General features: G+C 36.5%; 1 protein-coding gene across 12 annotated transcripts in view; it reads left to right on the top strand.

Moving 5' to 3' along the window:
- The window catches only part of CHD9 (chromodomain helicase DNA binding protein 9), a 257680-nt gene extending 243476 nt beyond the window's left edge, over nt 1-14204 (top strand). For all 12 annotated transcript variants that reach the window (XM_043982156.1, XM_043982163.1, XM_043982161.1 and 9 more), the window contains 3 exons: nt 4534-4662; nt 9632-9736; nt 10706-14204. In XM_043982156.1, coding sequence (XP_043838091.1) covers nt 4534-4662; nt 9632-9736; nt 10706-11584 — 1113 coding nt within the window. In that variant the 3' untranslated portion in view covers nt 11585-14204. The remainder of the gene's footprint in view (nt 1-4533; nt 4663-9631; nt 9737-10705) is intronic.
- The last annotated feature ends 2526 nt before the right edge of the window (nt 14205-16730 follow it).

Genomic DNA, 16730 nt, shown 5'->3' with positions numbered 1-16730 from the left:
AGCTGCCCCCTTAGCCCTATTCTTTTGTTTTGGTTTGGGGATTTTGGGGGTTTTTTGGTGTGGGGCAATGAGGGTTAAGTGACTTTGCCCAGGATCACACAGCTAGTGCCAAGTATCTGAGGCTGGATTTGAACTCAGGTCCTCCTGAATCCAAGGCCAGTGCTTTATCCACTGTGCCACCTAGCTGCCCCCAGCCCCATTATTAATAATTAAACAAAGGATTATACTACATTGCCATCTTCTCAGACTCATAATGATTTTAAAATAAACAGCATCAGAAATATATATTTTTCTATTAAAAATCAATACTTTTTAGTGTCTTTGGGGGGGTTTATAATTATAATCTAAAAATAAGGAGTAAAACTAACAAGTCATTTGATATCTGGGCATCTGCCAAGTTCCATTATTTTACCACAGTGCATATAAGAAAGTTGCTATAGTGGTGTTCATTCCTCAAGAAATATATTGTTAATATCTGGGCTCTAGTTGGGCACAGAAGTTAACCATCAAAAATGTGTCTATCATACTTAGAGTGCTCTCGATTTCAGTTTTGGATTATATAGGTACTGCCACTTTTTTATTAGGATACATGAAAATTTTAAGCACATTTGAAAGCTATTGCAAATTTTAAATGAGAGATCTGGCTAGCCACAGATGACACTGCTACTAGGATCTTACCATCACCCATAAGTATTCCATTTCAGTGTTGAAAAAATAAAAAATTCCTTTATTAGATCATAATTGCCCATTATTTCACCAGTCTATTTGCCTTGCTCCCACCAAAACCTATTCTTTATCCTCGTAATTCCTTCTGTTCTGTCCCACACAAGTCACCCCTACTCTGACCTCACTTTGTTCCTTTCTGTCTCAACCTTAGAGTTAACCAATTCAGCTCTACACTTTTCTCTTGAATCCCTTGCCCATAGTCCCATAGTCCAATCAACCCTAAGACCTTGCCAAAACCCTAGCTCTGGATTATTTCAACCATCCTAATTTCTATGCCCATGCTCCCTTCTGGAAGCTTACTCTCTCCTCTCTGGATTTTTGTGACCCTGGTTTCTCTTGGTTCTCTTACTTGTCTGACTGTTCCTTCTCAGTCTCCTTTTGCTGGTTCATCATACCCTCTTAACTGTGGGTATTCTCCAGGGCCATTTCCTGGGCTTTTCTCTGTTTTCTCTCTGTATTCTCCCACTCAGTGATTTCATGAATTTCTACAATTTTTTTTTTTTAGTGCAGCAATTGGGGTTAAGTGACTTGCCCAGGGTCACACAGCTAGTAAGTGTTAAGTGTCTGAGGCCAGATTTGAACTCAGGTACTCCTGACTCCAGGGCCAGTGCTCTATCCACTGCACCATCTAGCTGCCCCTGAATTTCTATAAATTAATGACACCTACATGCAGATGATTACAAGATTTGTGTCTCTAGCCCCAGCCTATCTTGAGCTGCATTTGTACATCTCCAACTGCCTATCAGGCATTTTCATTTGGATGTGCCATAGGCATCTCAAAGTTAACATGTCCAAAAGAGAATCATCATTTTTCCTCTTCTTCTTATTTCTGTGAAGGGCACCACCATCCTTCCAGGCACTCAGGTTCAAAACCCTGACTCTTCTTAACTTTACCTTACCCCAGATAACTAATTAATTGTCAAATCTTGTCATTTCTCTATTCATGATCTCTCTCTCATATATCCCCTTCTTTTTACTCACATGGCCACCACCCTGGTTCAGGCCATCATGTATAATAACGTCCCTATCAGTCTTCTTGCCTCTAGTCTTTCTACAATCCATCCTAAACACAGCTGCCAAAGTGATTTTCCAGGAGTACAGGGTCATTTCTGTATTCTGCAAACTCCAAAGACTCTCTCTTGCCCCCAAGATCAAATAGGAGCACCTCTGTTTGGCTTTTAAAACCTTTCCTAACCTGACCCAAACCAATCTTACCTATATCATTATTCATCACACCCCTTCCCTCTTTCTGTGATCCATCCATACTGGCTGCCTTGTTCCACTTCATTTCTGTTTCTGAGACTTTACACTGACTGGAATGTGTACTTCCTTTTCACCTCTACTTCTTAAAATTCCCCTTGCTTTCTTCAAAACTCTGCTCAGGTGCCACCTTCTACTCTTTCCTCTTGAATCCCTTGCCCAGTCCAGTCAACATTCATGCCTTGACAAGACTTCAGCACTCAATTATTCCAGCCAAACATGAAGCTATTCAAAGTTCCTTTTCCCTCAAAAAATTTACCTTTAATTTATTTTGTATATGTGTACATGTTATTTTCTTCTATAAAATGTCAGATTTTTTTGGATGGAAATTGTTTCATTTTTGTCATACCAGCACAGTGCTTGGCACAGAGTAAGAATTTAATAAAGGCTTATTGATTAATTTTCCTGAGGGCAGTAGAGTACCTCATTTACTAAATATGGCCTTTATAAAAGAATTGAGACAGTACTTTTCTGTTAAAATCCAACAAAGATGTAAAGCTAATTTAATAAAAGCTTGTTGAATTGAAATGAATTTATTTGAATAGAAGACATCCTGAAGGAAAAGTTCAGTACCAAAGAACTAATAATGTTGTTAGCATTGCTTCTTACAGTCTCGTATTCAAAGCCCCAGGAGTATCAGTGGTGTATTTCCTACTTGAAGAATTCATTATTTCGAAATATATATAATATACTCAGTGTAGGTCCTCCTTTCCTGATATAGATAGCAATCCCTCTGTAGCCTAATTACCTTAGCTGCTTTTTTTTTTAGGAGAACTGCGGGGGGGGGGGGGGGGGGAAGGGGGGGGGTTCCACTAATGATTCCATTGATGTAAGGAATTCCTTGTGAGGGAACAAAGTCCACCATTACAGATTTGTGTAACTTGCTTGGACCTGGCAGAGTTTGCATTCTGCTGTTATAGCCATTGGGAATCTAGAACTTACTCCTATGCCACAATGAGATATCTATTTAAATAGGACTTCAGTAGGAGTATTTTACAAGGGATTAATTTCAATCTCTTAGTTAAATTCTAATTTTTGCATTATGCCTCATTCAGTCTAGCCCTTTACCTGACTCAGGAATGCTGTCTCAACTTGCAGATACAAGAAGATAATAGAAGGTTGACTGCATTCCTGATAATAAAACTGTCCTCATCCTAGTGTTTCAAACTACTTGTGAACATTAAGTTTTAGAATATTTCTGAATTTGTTTCCCTCGAATTGTTCAGAAGAGCCAAGTTCAAAGTGTATGGATGTATTTTTTTGGAAATTTGGACAAGCTGTTCTACTGGACTAACTTCAGAGCTCTCCCAAAAGGAAACAGCTTGCCTCAGGAGCTAGTGAATTCCACATCCATAAAGGTCTTCAAGCACAGACACAATGACCACTTGTTAGAAATGTTACGAGATTACAGTTAGGTTGGGGTTGGAATAAAGGTTTGAGAGACATATTTTCTGGGTAATTTAATCACTTTGTTGATAAAGCCAGCATATTTATTGATAAAAGAATGGTAACATGGCTGTTCCTCTTAAACCAAAGAACCTTCATTGTGAGTTCATGGTTTGTATGCCCTTTGAAGAATAGGCGTTCCTGAGGGGGCAGCAATCCATTCTGTTTCACTAAGAATTAATGGGAAAATGAATATTTCAACCCGTGCTATATTACAGTGGGGATCTTGGGGTACGTGATTTGGATCACCCAAATCTTGATCAAGGAGACATCAATTATCATATCACCTGTCTGGAAAATAAAGGGAGAATCCACATTTTCCCAGACCTATCTGAGCAAATACAATGATGAGGAATGCACCCATTAGCCTAAACCTAGAATTCTGATTAGATCTTGGCCTGGGTAAATCTCTGCCCCAAATTTCCCACACTGGTTGGTTTCTGGATGAGGAAGTAGAAAAGGTCCTAATGCTTGGTCCTAATACAATAATCAGTTTTTAACACCAGAGAGAAATAATCATTTCTCACAGCCTTGGGACTAGATAACAAAAAGTCATTTCTAATTCTGAGATTCTCCGATTCTGTGGAAAAGCTGGTAATGTGGTTTTTTCCTGTTCAGGTTGTTTACACCTAAACACTCTCATTACTGAACACTTTGCAATGTTCCTTAATGCTTAATTTCTTCAGACATGTGGGCCTTCTGCTTCTGTACCTTAGCCTGTTCATGCCAAATTCACATTAAGGAAATACAGAGGGGTTGGGGGGTAGCATGGTGCAGCATCAGTGAAGAAGTTAGCCTGGAAAACTTGAATTCAAGCTATACTCTGACTCTAGTAGTTTGACCCTTTGACAAATTTAAACGACTTACCCTGGGTAAGTCGCTTAAATTCTCAGCTACCAGACAGTTCTCTACGAGTATTCACTGCAGATCTGTATTGGTAAAGGGAGTTTCCTCACCAAAGAGCTTCCTACACAGATGAAATCACAGTCTGGACACACAAAAAAGAGTCTGAAAAGTGTGTTTTGTTATCCTTTGAATTCTGAAATGAATTGTTGGAGTTCCTTGATACGCAGTGAAAATTTTTAATATATTTTACTTTAGAGAATGCAGCTTCATGATGGGAGACCTAAGCAAAAAAGACATCGCTGCAGAAACCCCAACAAACTAGACGTTAATAGTCTCACTGGAGAAGAACGAGTTCAATTGATTAACAGAAGAAATGCTAGAAAGGTATGTATTATTTCAGCGTACGTTACCTGCAAGTGATGCCATGGCATGGTGGCCAGAATACTGTACTGGAAACAGGAAAACCTGCATTTGAATCCTACCCCTGAGACTTAGTGCTCTGTGATCCTAGGAAGTCACTTTTCCTCTGAGTCTTCATTTCCTTATCTGTAAAACTAAGACAATGATAGCACCTACCTCATAGGATTTTTGTGGTAAGGATCAAATGAAAGGGGGAGGTGGGAGTGTGTACACCCATGCACAAATACTGTTATTTAAGTGGCTCTAGGTCTCAGCCCTCCCCCTATGGCTAAATTGTTGAATGAGGTGGGAAAGTTTCTTAAATATTTATGTCCCTAAGTCTTTTCAACAGTAGAATTTTCAGTTAAAAAAAAATACATCAAGGTATATGAATCTGGGCTATTCTATTGTTTTTACAAAGTCTGTTTCCTGATCATTTGTAGCTTTATTCATGCTGAAATTGTAGTGTGAAACTGTGTTCTCCTTTTATCTCATGGAGGAATGATATCACATCCCTTTCTAAAGTATTTACTCCCCACACTATCCTCTGTTCAGATAAAGAAGCAGTAGGGACAAGCAGCGTAACAAGGAAAGAAAATTAGTCTGAAAGTTAGGAAATACAAATTTCTTGTTTGGCCTTTCTGACTGTATTAGTCTGTATAAGTCACATAACCTGGATGGTCTGGTTTCTCCTTCCTATAGATACCTCAGTTGCTAGGATAAAGGATAGCATTTTCAAATTTATTTTCTTGAAGGAAGGGTGGGGCATAGAATTATTTAAGTTATTGCTTTGCATGATTCCTTAAACTTTTGTGTTATACCAACATCAGGTTTGACATACATCTGGTTTGTATATCCATAAACTTAGATTCTTTCCTGTAGAAGGATAATTCAAGACCACTGTTGATTTCTGACTTTATGCTTTCATCTTAGAGAAAGAAACCTTCCCCGTGCCTCACCTCCATTATCTCTCAAATGAAAATGTTGCACTAGATGACCCCCAAGGTCTCTTCCATCAAGCCACCATTTTAGTTGTAGTTGTATATATACATACATAAACTCACACTCATGTACATGTACATATGTATGCATAGAAATTTTCATTGATGTCTTCTGTTTCTTACGTCATATCGTCATCCCCAGTATCCTTCTCTGCCTCCTCCCAGCCATCCCTTGTAACAAATGGTGTTTTGTAAGAAAGGGGAAAAAATCAGCACAACTGATGGATACACTGAAAAAGCCCAGAACTATGTAGCTGCTCTTTTATCTAGTTCTGGGTTGTTGGTTTCTGTAACTTATGCTGGGTTTTCAGATGATTCTGAAAAACTAAAATTTCTGTTGTGGGTGAATTTATCTTAGCTGATTGAAACTAAATGGGGGAGTTTTGAAGAGACAAATATATTATCAAGCTTAATTGCATTTTACTTAACAATAAACACTCCAAATAATTAAATATATATATATACATATATAAAACTGCATGAAGTTTGCACTCATCTCCCCTCTTTCTGAAAAGTTTCCTTTTATTCCTGCTCAAACTCCAACACAGATTACTCCCACAATCCACCCCACTCCTTTCTTCCCATATACTGCTGAGTAGTACTGGAAGAAATCATGGCACTCTGCTGAGTGGGTCCATGACAGATTTCTGTTATCTCATCTCAAATGGACCCTCACTCCAGAAAGCAATCAATCCTTCTACTCTTCACTGTTTGAAGAGTCTGTATAGTGCAGTAGAATGAGCACTGCTCCTGAAGTCAGGACCTATGTTCAAATAAACCTCTATAATTTATAACTAAGTGAACTTGGAGAAGTCACTGAACTTTTCTGGGCTTCTTTCCTCAACTGTAAAATGATGGGGGGGTGAACTAGATCAGGGGTGTCAAATACATGGCCTACCACACTCACCAAGTACAGCCTGAACCAAATGAAGGTATAATTGGGAAATATTTAACAAAATAAATAAATGTTCATTAAACCATAAGTAATGTTATATTTTTAAACTAAGTTAATATGTAACATATAAGTATTCTTATGCATGGATTAGTGACCCCTATTTCTATTTGTGCTTGACACCACTGGACCAGATAGCATCCAAATTCATCACATATCCTAAAACACCCCCTGACCCTTCCATATTAATAGAAGACCTCATCTTATATTTTACAGAGAAAAAAGAGGCTGCTTACTGTGAGCTCCGCTTTCTCACTCTTACCTAGCTCTCTAAAGACATCTTGACAGTATCCTTCATTCTCTCCCTCCTCTACTCCATTCTCTGGTGAAGAGGTGATACTAAACCAACTTCCTGATGCCATCTCCTACCATCCAGCTCTGTTAAATTGTCCCATCGATCATCTTCCCTCATTTTTGAACTTTTCTTATCTATTAACTCCCTACAGGCTGCCTACACTCCAAAGTTTCCTTCATCCTTAAAAAATACTCATTTGGGGGCAGTTAGGTGGCACAGTGGATAGAGTACTGGCCCCTGGATTCAAGAGGACCTGAGTTCAAATCCAGCCTCAGCCACTTGACACCTACTAGCTGTGTGACCCTGGGCAAGTCACTTAACCCCAATTGCTTCACCAAAAAAAAAAATACTAATTTGTACTCTACCATCTCCTCCAAGTTATCATTCTTTTATCTCTTTTCCATTTCACAACAAATCTATATGAGTGCAGAAAAACTTGTCAACATACCCATTACCTCCACTAATTCTTCTCTCACTTCTCAACCTTTTGTAGTCTGACATCTGACTTCACCTTTCAACTAAATATGTGTTTTCCAAGGTTAATGGCTATTTTTTAAATTACCAAATCCATTCACCTTTTTTTCTGTTCTCAGTGTTCTTGATCTCTTTGCAGTATTTGATGCTATTGAATTCCTCCCTCCTTCTGAAATATACTCTGGGTTTTTGTGACATTTCTCTCTCAGTTCTCCTCTTACCTTTATGGCTACTCCTTCTCAGTCTTCTTTTCTCAGTGTCCTATCCCCTAACTAGGGATATATCCCCAAAGCTCTGACCTAGGCCCTCTGTGCTTTCTTGATAGCCTCATCATAGCTTCCATAGATTCAGTTATCACCTCCAAGAAGATGACTCCTGAATGTATATATCCATTTCTGTTCTACTGAGCTCTAGTCCCACCAACTACCTATTGGAAATTTCTGTTTCGATGGCATCTCAAAATTTAACATGTCCAAAACAACTCCCCACCTTTCTTCCTGACAGCCCTATTTCTGTCAGTTATAAAATAATTAATAACTGGGACATAGGCATCAGCCCAGATTATTAATAAGAAGTATTACCTGCTGCTTCCACTTAGGCACATAAGCATCTAGAGACCTGAGAGTCTACTAGTTACCTCATGAAAGGGACTATGGAATGATCACATCTCACATGTGGATAGCATTCTAAGATTTCTAAAGTGCTTTCCACACAATAGTCCTACAGGATATATCGTGCCCATGTTGTTAATTTTCATGTTACAAATTAAGAATTTGGAACTGAATGAGATTAAATTACTTGCCTATTGTCACAGTTAGCAAATAAATGGCAGAATCAGAACTTAAGTCTTAAGTCTTCTGACCCCTAAATTGAGAACCGTGACAAAAACTGACAAGAGACTTCACAGAAAACTGAAAGACAAAAGAAAAGAAAACCAACATCACATATCATAGAACCCTTAAGAGTTAACTTAAGAATTTCCACATTTTACCCAGTCTGTAAAATACTGGACAATAGTGTATGTTAATGTAGACAATATTTTAAAAAGTCAATCATAAGATCATAAATTTAGAACCTGAAAAGGGCCTGGCTGGTCATCTAGTCCCTAGCTTCTTAAATTGTAGGTCATGACCCCATATGATCATGTACCTGAATGTGGGGGTTGTGAAAAATTTGGCAACAGGGGAAGGTTATGTATACCTATTTTATATACCTTATATACCCAGGGTCACATAAAAATTTCTCAGGTGAAAAGGGGTCGCAAGTTTAAGAAGCCCTGATCTAGTCCAGTATTGTCAAACTCAAATGGAAACAGGGCCACTTAACCATATGTAAGAATCCCTGTCTGCCAAATAATTGACTTAGAAAACTACATGTTAACATTATCTTTTCTATTGTATTTTATTTATTTTGCTAAATATTTCCTAATTACATTTTATCTGCTTTGGACTGTATGTGGCCCATGGGCTGAGTGTTTGCCATCTTTGCTCTAGTCCAATTCTTTTTTTATTTTTTTAATAAGAAGAAACTGAGTTCCAAAGAGTTTAAGTAATTTTCCCCAAAACATGCAGGTAGTTAATAATAATGAATCTAGAATTTTAACACAAGTCTTCTGACTCCAAATCCAGTGCCCTTTCAGTCAAACCACACTGGAAAGGGACAGATCTCTTGTCCCAAAGATAAATCTGATTTTTCCCATCTTCACTTGGAAATACTGCCTTTATTCAGTGCTTTATACTAAAGTCTACACTAAACCTTATTTTAACGTTGTTTGAGCACACTTATGAGCAGCTTCATCTTTATGTGTGAAAGAGATAGTTTGGAACATATTTTGTATTTGATCTAAAGTCATCATATTTATACATTAATAGATATATGATATCATAGACCTCAATATTTCTACTACTAGTGCAGATCACAGTTTATCTATGCCCTGTCTTCCTGTGCAGTTTTTCTCTTTCTCTAAGTCCTCCATGGAATATTCACCCAACATATTGGAGTCCATATCCTTTAATATTTAATTGGTAAAAATGGAGCATATAGGACACAACATACTATTTACTGTCTTGGAGTTTGGGACTATTAGATATAATAATAATGTGGTTGGGAGCTTATTCAAATTTTGTATGAATATTTAATAAAATAAGTGAAATATAGAAAACATAGAAGGAAAGAAATTTTTCAATATTTAATAATATTGTAAGTATCTAACATTTTGTTTTTCAATTACAGGTGGGAGGAGCATTTGCTCCTCCTTTGAAAGATTTATGTAGATTCTTGAAAGAAAATTCTGAATATGGAGTCGCTCCTGAATGGGGAGATGTTGTTAAACAGTCTGTGAGTGATAAACATTCATTTAAACTTAACCTTCATATAATTTTATCTTTAGTTACCAAAACCATAGGCAGAAGGATTTTATAAAATAATTATTGCAATCTTTGCTTTTTAATTACCTACATTTCCTGCTGTATCCCTCACCATATTCCCTCCCAGAGAGTTCTTCTTTATCTTTTACAAAGAACAAAAATGGGGAGGAGGGGAAGAGGTCACACAAAAACAACCAACATAACCAAAAAAATTGAAATTATATGCAGCTTTCCATAGCTTTGCAAAGAAATTGAGGAGGCACCTTTTCCATAAGCCATGGATGAGAAGTTCTAAAGGGGTCCTAAGATTTGTTTGATTGTCAAAGGTTGCTCTGATGCTCCCCAGACTTTAGCTACTATAATTCCAAAGGCATATGATATTGCCTCATTTTGTTTCTTTTTTAAGTACCATATTCAGCTTGTTCCTCTACACACACACATACACACACACACACACACACACACACACACACACACACACACACACACACACCACATGCATGCACATGCCTAAACTCTAATAACCTCTTAAATTCTAAAATATCTGACACATCTCAAGCATTTAAGTCTCACTTCAACCATCCTTTTCCCTTCTTCCCTTCAAAAATAGAACAGGAACATATTACATTCAATCTTCTCTAAGGCCATAGTGATATAAAAGTGGACACATAGAAGTCTTCATGAAAACATTTGTTTGGGCCTTACATTTTATTTCAACATTTCCATCTACTTAGTACAAGGGAAGACCAGAGTCTTCTAATGGTCTATAGGCACAAAGTCTATCTATCTAGATTTCCTTCAGTGGAAAATATTCCTGTGAATGTTTAATCTTTACTTCTTGATAAATTTTGAGTTTGTTAAGCAAAATAACTATTACTTTCATTGTCAGAATGTGATTATATGGATGTATTATTATTGAATAAGAATTTGTTTGTTTCAGGGATTTCTTCCTGAAAGTATGCATGACCGTATTCTTACTGGTCCTGTTGTACGAGAAGAAGTAAGCAGACGGGGAAGACGGCCTAAAAGTGAGATTGCCAAGGCAACGGCGGCAGCGGCGGCTGCAACAGCAGCAAATATGTCTGGCAATCCTTTGCTAGCCAACGGATTGCTCCCAGGTGTGGATCTGACAACTCTTCAGGCCTTACAACAAAACCTGCAAAACCTTCAGTCGCTACAAGTAACTGCAGGGTTGATGGGGATGCCTGCCAGCCTGTCTGGTGGAGAAGTTAATAAAAACATGGCTGCTATGTTCCCAATGCTTTTGTCAGGGATGACAGGATTACCAAATTTACTAGGCATGGGAGGACTCCTGACAAAACCTGCAGAATCTGTAGCAGAAGAGAAAAAGGGCAATGACTCCAAGGAGCCAGATGGAAGAAAAGAAAGGACAGAAAGCCAAAACTCTGACAATGTTGGGGAAAACTCTGTATCGAGTTCTCCTTCAACATCCTCTTCTGCTGCATTAAATACTGCTGCAGCTGCCAACCCCTTAGCTCTTAACCCATTACTATTGTCCAATATACTTTATCCAGGGATGCTTCTCACTCCAGGCCTTAATCTTCATATCCCAGCTTTGTCCCAGTCCAATATTTTTGATGTACAGAACAACAAAAACAGTGACCTAGACTCAACCAAGCCTGTAGAGGAAAAGGAGGAAGATTCAAGGGTTAGAGATCAGGAAGAAAAAGGGGAAACTGAACCAAGTTCTCTCAATGAAAACAGCACAGATGAGGGTTCAGAAAAAGCAGATGCTTCATCTGGATCTGAGAGTACATCATCATCCTCTGAGGAGTCAGATTCTAGTAATGAAGACTGACCCCAGACTCTGCACTTAAATTATGAACTGATTTTGGATTTATTCTTTAATTATTCATTGTAAATATCCCAGTGTTGAGTGCATTGATAACTTACTGACCGAACATTTCAGTATTTGTTTAGAAGTGCAAACTGCTTTCAGAGACATTTTGCATGTAATATTTCTTGAAATTCATAAGTTTCTGAACTTGTATGTACTATCAAATACACAATGGTGTAAAATTACAACAAAAGGCATTATAATTTTGTTGGGGGGTTAATTTTATGGAAATTATGCTCAATGAGAGCTGTATATTTAATATATTTGCAATGAACACAGAATACTTTATGCACATTATTGATTTAATTTGAATATAGTTTTACAGCCTCCTTGACACCTATAATTTACAGATCAAAACTCAGCAATAATTTGGGCAGCTAATGAATGTCATGAAAGCTGTAGAATCTACATCATCATCCATTGCTTTAATTACATGAAAATGCTCTAGTGTTGTGATGCACTGCTGATGTTTCCAATTCAGGTACAAGTGTGTTTAAAAGAAGAGATAAGATTCCCAACCAGCCAGGTATACTGGCTACCCGTTACCTCAGCTGAGTTAGTTTACGAAGTTTACATTCATTTCTAATTCTATACTTGTTTTCAGGGTTTTTTTAAAAAGAGGAAAAAAACACACAAACATCCTGTATATCATGTTAATCTGGCAAAAGAAGCGACTTGTTTTGCTTAGTCAAAACTCTGATCCCAGTGAAGGCAAGTCAGCATAAAAATAATTCTATGTCATGTGACTTTGGGCACCCTACAGACCTACTTAGTTTGAACATTGTGAACTTTGGGCCTCCTTCAGAAATAATCATGTTGAGGTGCAGTAGTGTCTCTCTAGGGGTCAGAAAAAGCAAATTCATGAAGTGCCACTGACAAGAACTTTCAACACTGCATACTTCATGTAAAAGAAATTGTTTGTTTGCTTTGTTTGTGTAGATTTCTATTTGTGTTTTATGTCATTGAACGCTTAAGAAATTACCAGATAATATTGGTAAAGAAAATGCAGATAGCCTAAATTTATTTTGAGTTTCTAGGTTTAATCAGACTAAACGTTGCCCAGAATCAGTGTTGGGTTATCAGTTCATATAAAATATGCTGAGTTGCCCAGTTTGAAAATGCACTTTGAATAATAACAAAAAGAAATAAAAGTAATACCTGTAAAACACAAAAAAGAAGCCCAAGGCTTCTATTTAACAGTCCTTAAAACCCTTTTCTCTAAAAAAAAAAAATTCTGTCCAATGTTTCATGTGTGATATGACTCTGCTTAAGCTGCTATTACTCTTGACATGGTAGAAGTCCATGCTCATACTCAAATCCATTTGAACTTAAAATTGCGTTTAGAATCTCATTTGAGGCCCAACAAGAGTAAATGTTTTTAAAAAAACACACATAGGTACTAGTGGAAGTCAATGATAACATTTGCAAAGGTTTAAATTTGGGGGGTAACAAATTACTCCCAAACACTTCTCACATTAAATGAACCCTTTTATATTTTGATAAGAGTTCTGTTGTTTTGTCACAAAGTAAACTTTTATATTGGGTTTTACTAAGACCTCTACCAGGAAATTATAACTTTATATGTAAAATAATTATCCCCGTTATTATAGGAGCAGTATTACATGTCATTACAAAATTATATAAGTTCTATTGGGATTGTATTGATTATTGTATTTTCCCACTATTGTATTTTGATCGGATGGCCCTTTATGCAATGTCTTAGCAATAGTGAATATCATACCCGTCCAAAAGAAGTGGGTAGCAGTTCTTCATCATGAAAAGGATATATTACATATTTAATATTTTCCCTTTGCAGTATTGCACTTTTGTTTAACTAGAATACACCTATGAAATAGCCAAAGTTTTCAAAAAGTTATTAAACTTAGTTTGCCGATGGAGTATTTCAACACCATCAGTTCTTCCTCTTCCCTTTATGTTCCCTTTATTCCCTTTCCTCATCTTCTCTACACCCCCCCCCAAAAAAAAAGCCCTAAATCTTGTCACTAAAACCTAATTTATATCAAATTTATGAGATAAAGTATTTTCCTAATTATGGTCAAGTGAGTTTGGTTAACATCCTAGTGATTCTCTTTCTATGTAATAAGGCAATTACAGATTTCAAAGCATTAAGGCGAATACTGACTTTGAACATATTCTATTGGGTTTCAAGGCATTTTAAATTGGTATCAATTGGGGAAAAGTTGTCCAGCTATCAGCCAAACAACATGCAAATATGGTTGTATAAAGTTAAGGGTCTAAGGAAAATTCAATAGAATTACACTAATACTGAAGTTCCAGTTGAAAGGATATCCAAGTGTGTGTTGGTAGTTACTAAAAGAATTATAGCTGTTATTGCCTTGTATTTATATCCCTTGTTTCAGGCTTCATGATCCAAGTCTTAGTCCAGTTTTTCTTTTGGACATTTCGAATATTTGCCAGTTGTGTTCTGTGTAGTCTGAATTTGCTTTCTGTAGTTGAAAAAATGTCTTAAAAAAGTCATTTGTAATTTATTGAATTACTTTCTATGATGTTCTATAGAGCAAATGGAAGTTTAATTATTTTTTATTAAACATATTCTTTGACTACCCATGATGTCAGCCTTTATAAATGACAGTAATTATTTTAATTGCATTTGTAATAAAAAACATTTTAGTCCCTAAAAGACAGCTATAGGTATGTATCTTGAGAACTTTGAGACAGCTTTAAAAAGCCAGGAGAAAGTTGTACCCATACATATATATATATATATGTATACACACACACATATATACATATATATACATACATACATACATACCCACCCACCCACAGTTATTCCCTTTTGAGAAATGTCAAATATATGCCTAAGTTTTTTTAAGTTAAATCATTAAAATTTCATTATTATAAAATTATTTTCTTTTGAATGGCCCTAAGCATCTGACTGAACTTTTACAGACTCTTCAATTCCCTTTTCATAATGTATCTTTCTGCTTCCCTGGGGCACCTCAAGCAGGATTGCTCAGAGGTCTAGAAAGATGAGTAGAATAGTGGAAACAGTACTGAAGCGGGAGTCAGTAGAAATGATCAGAATACAAAGCTGCTTCTTAGTAGCCATTTAACTGCAGTCAAGCCTATTGAAACCTTTTTTGCTTCCTCTGTAAAAAGAGGTTGGACTAGTTGATCTCTACAGTTCCTTCTAATTCTGACAACCACTTTTTCTTATATAGAAGCCCCTAACCCTGTGCAACTTTCCACTTTGGAGGAGCAATGGATTTTCCTCCACTGATGTCGAAGAGTTTAGCCAAAGTCACTGCTTTCTTTGATAGTGATTCCCATAAATAGTTATTACCCACAAAGATTCTTACAACTTGGTTACCTGAAGATTTATCCATTCTGTAATAATAATATTAATAATAATAACTGACATACAGTGTTTTCAAAATGTTTTACACACATCTCATATGAGCCTTGTAATAATCCTGTGAAGTAGATACTTAGAAGTATTATACCCATTTCACAGATGAGAAACAATCTTGGAGAGGTTAACTGAGTTCTGCCAAGTCACGAAGTTGGTGTCAGAAGTAGGATGTGTGCCCGGGTCTTCCTTATTCCCTAGTCTAGCATTTGATTCACTATACCACATTGTCTCACATGTACTTTAAATATTTGGGTTTTTTTTTTTAAATAGCTCTCAATAAAAGTTTTGTGCAGTATGACTAGAACAGAGAGATCATTGTTCCTTGCCCAGAGTTAAGCATTACTTGGATCTAACCAACTCATTATAAATCTGCTTAGCAGTTTTTTATAGTGTGTATGTTTTCACCACCACAGTCCTATACAAGTTTGAATTCTTCAACAGAAACTCTTCTAAAGTGCTTGACTTATCTTAGTATCATGATATGTAAATGTTGCTTTCATGAAGTATAATGAAACTATAACCTCTTCCTCCTTTGACTCCTGTCATAACCACAGATCTGGAAGTTTTTCAGAAAGATGAATTTTTTTCCAAATGAAATAGCTGAGAAACATACTTTCACCTGAAAACATAAATATAATTATGCTCTGGTGTTTTTCAAATGGATTAGAAAAAAATGATAAAATCACTTTGTAAATCTTAAGGCAACATAGAAATGTGAGTTATTATATGATACTTAGTGCTTTTGATACTTTAACTACCATAAAATATTATAAGTGGTACAGATTAATGGAATTACAGCTAAACAAATTAATTTTCCTTTAGCAGATCATATAATTGCATGCATTATGAAACTGTTTATAAGTGTGAAAGGAAATTTCTCAGCATATATAACTTTGAAGAGTCTTGTGTAGCTTAAATGAATATTACAAAATATAGGGGCAGCTAGGTGGCTCAGTGGATAAAGCACTGGCTCTGGATTCAGGAGGACCTGAGTTCAAATCTGGCCTCAGACACTTGACACTTGCTAGCTGTGTGACCCTGGGCAAGTCACTTAACCCTCATTGCCCCCCCCCAAAAAAAATTATAGACACTAAAACTCATGTACTTTATTCATAGGAGAGACTGTCAGGTCTTTACTTAGAGCTTGTTAATACTTCTCTTACTATCTATTCTATTAAGCTTAATGTTCTGGGTTTCTAATGCATAGAAGATTAGAAGCATATTAGAAGGGGAAAGAGGGTCTTCTAGATGTCAGCATACTGATAGTAGTGAGATGTAACTGGTTTGTTTTTTTCTTTTTTATTATAGTCAGCAGATACAAGCAAATACAATTCAGAGATGTTTAGTGTAAGAGCAAATAAATAGCCCTACAATCACTCAATAGGTCCTGAAGGCATCACATTTACAGCACAGTACAATCATTGATATTCATAATTATTATGAGCATCAAGCAAAGATAGTTGTGTTTAATATATGTAGATATTTTAGAAAGATTTTTTATCATAAAAGTATTTTATTATTTTCTAGTTACATGTAAAGATAGTTTTCAACACTCGTTTCCATAAGATTTCTAGTTTCAAATTTTTTTCTCCCTCCCCAAGACAGCAAGCAATCTGATATAGGTTATATTTGTACAATCACATTAAACATATTTCTGCATTAGTCATGCTGTGAAAGAAAAATCAGAGCAAAAGGGAAAAACCTCAAAAA

The sequence above is a fragment of the Dromiciops gliroides genome, chromosome 2, assembly GCF_019393635.1.
Source record: "Dromiciops gliroides isolate mDroGli1 chromosome 2, mDroGli1.pri, whole genome shotgun sequence".
Taxonomy (NCBI): domain Eukaryota; kingdom Metazoa; phylum Chordata; class Mammalia; order Microbiotheria; family Microbiotheriidae; genus Dromiciops; species Dromiciops gliroides.
This window is presented reverse-complemented; position numbering and strand designations above follow the sequence as displayed.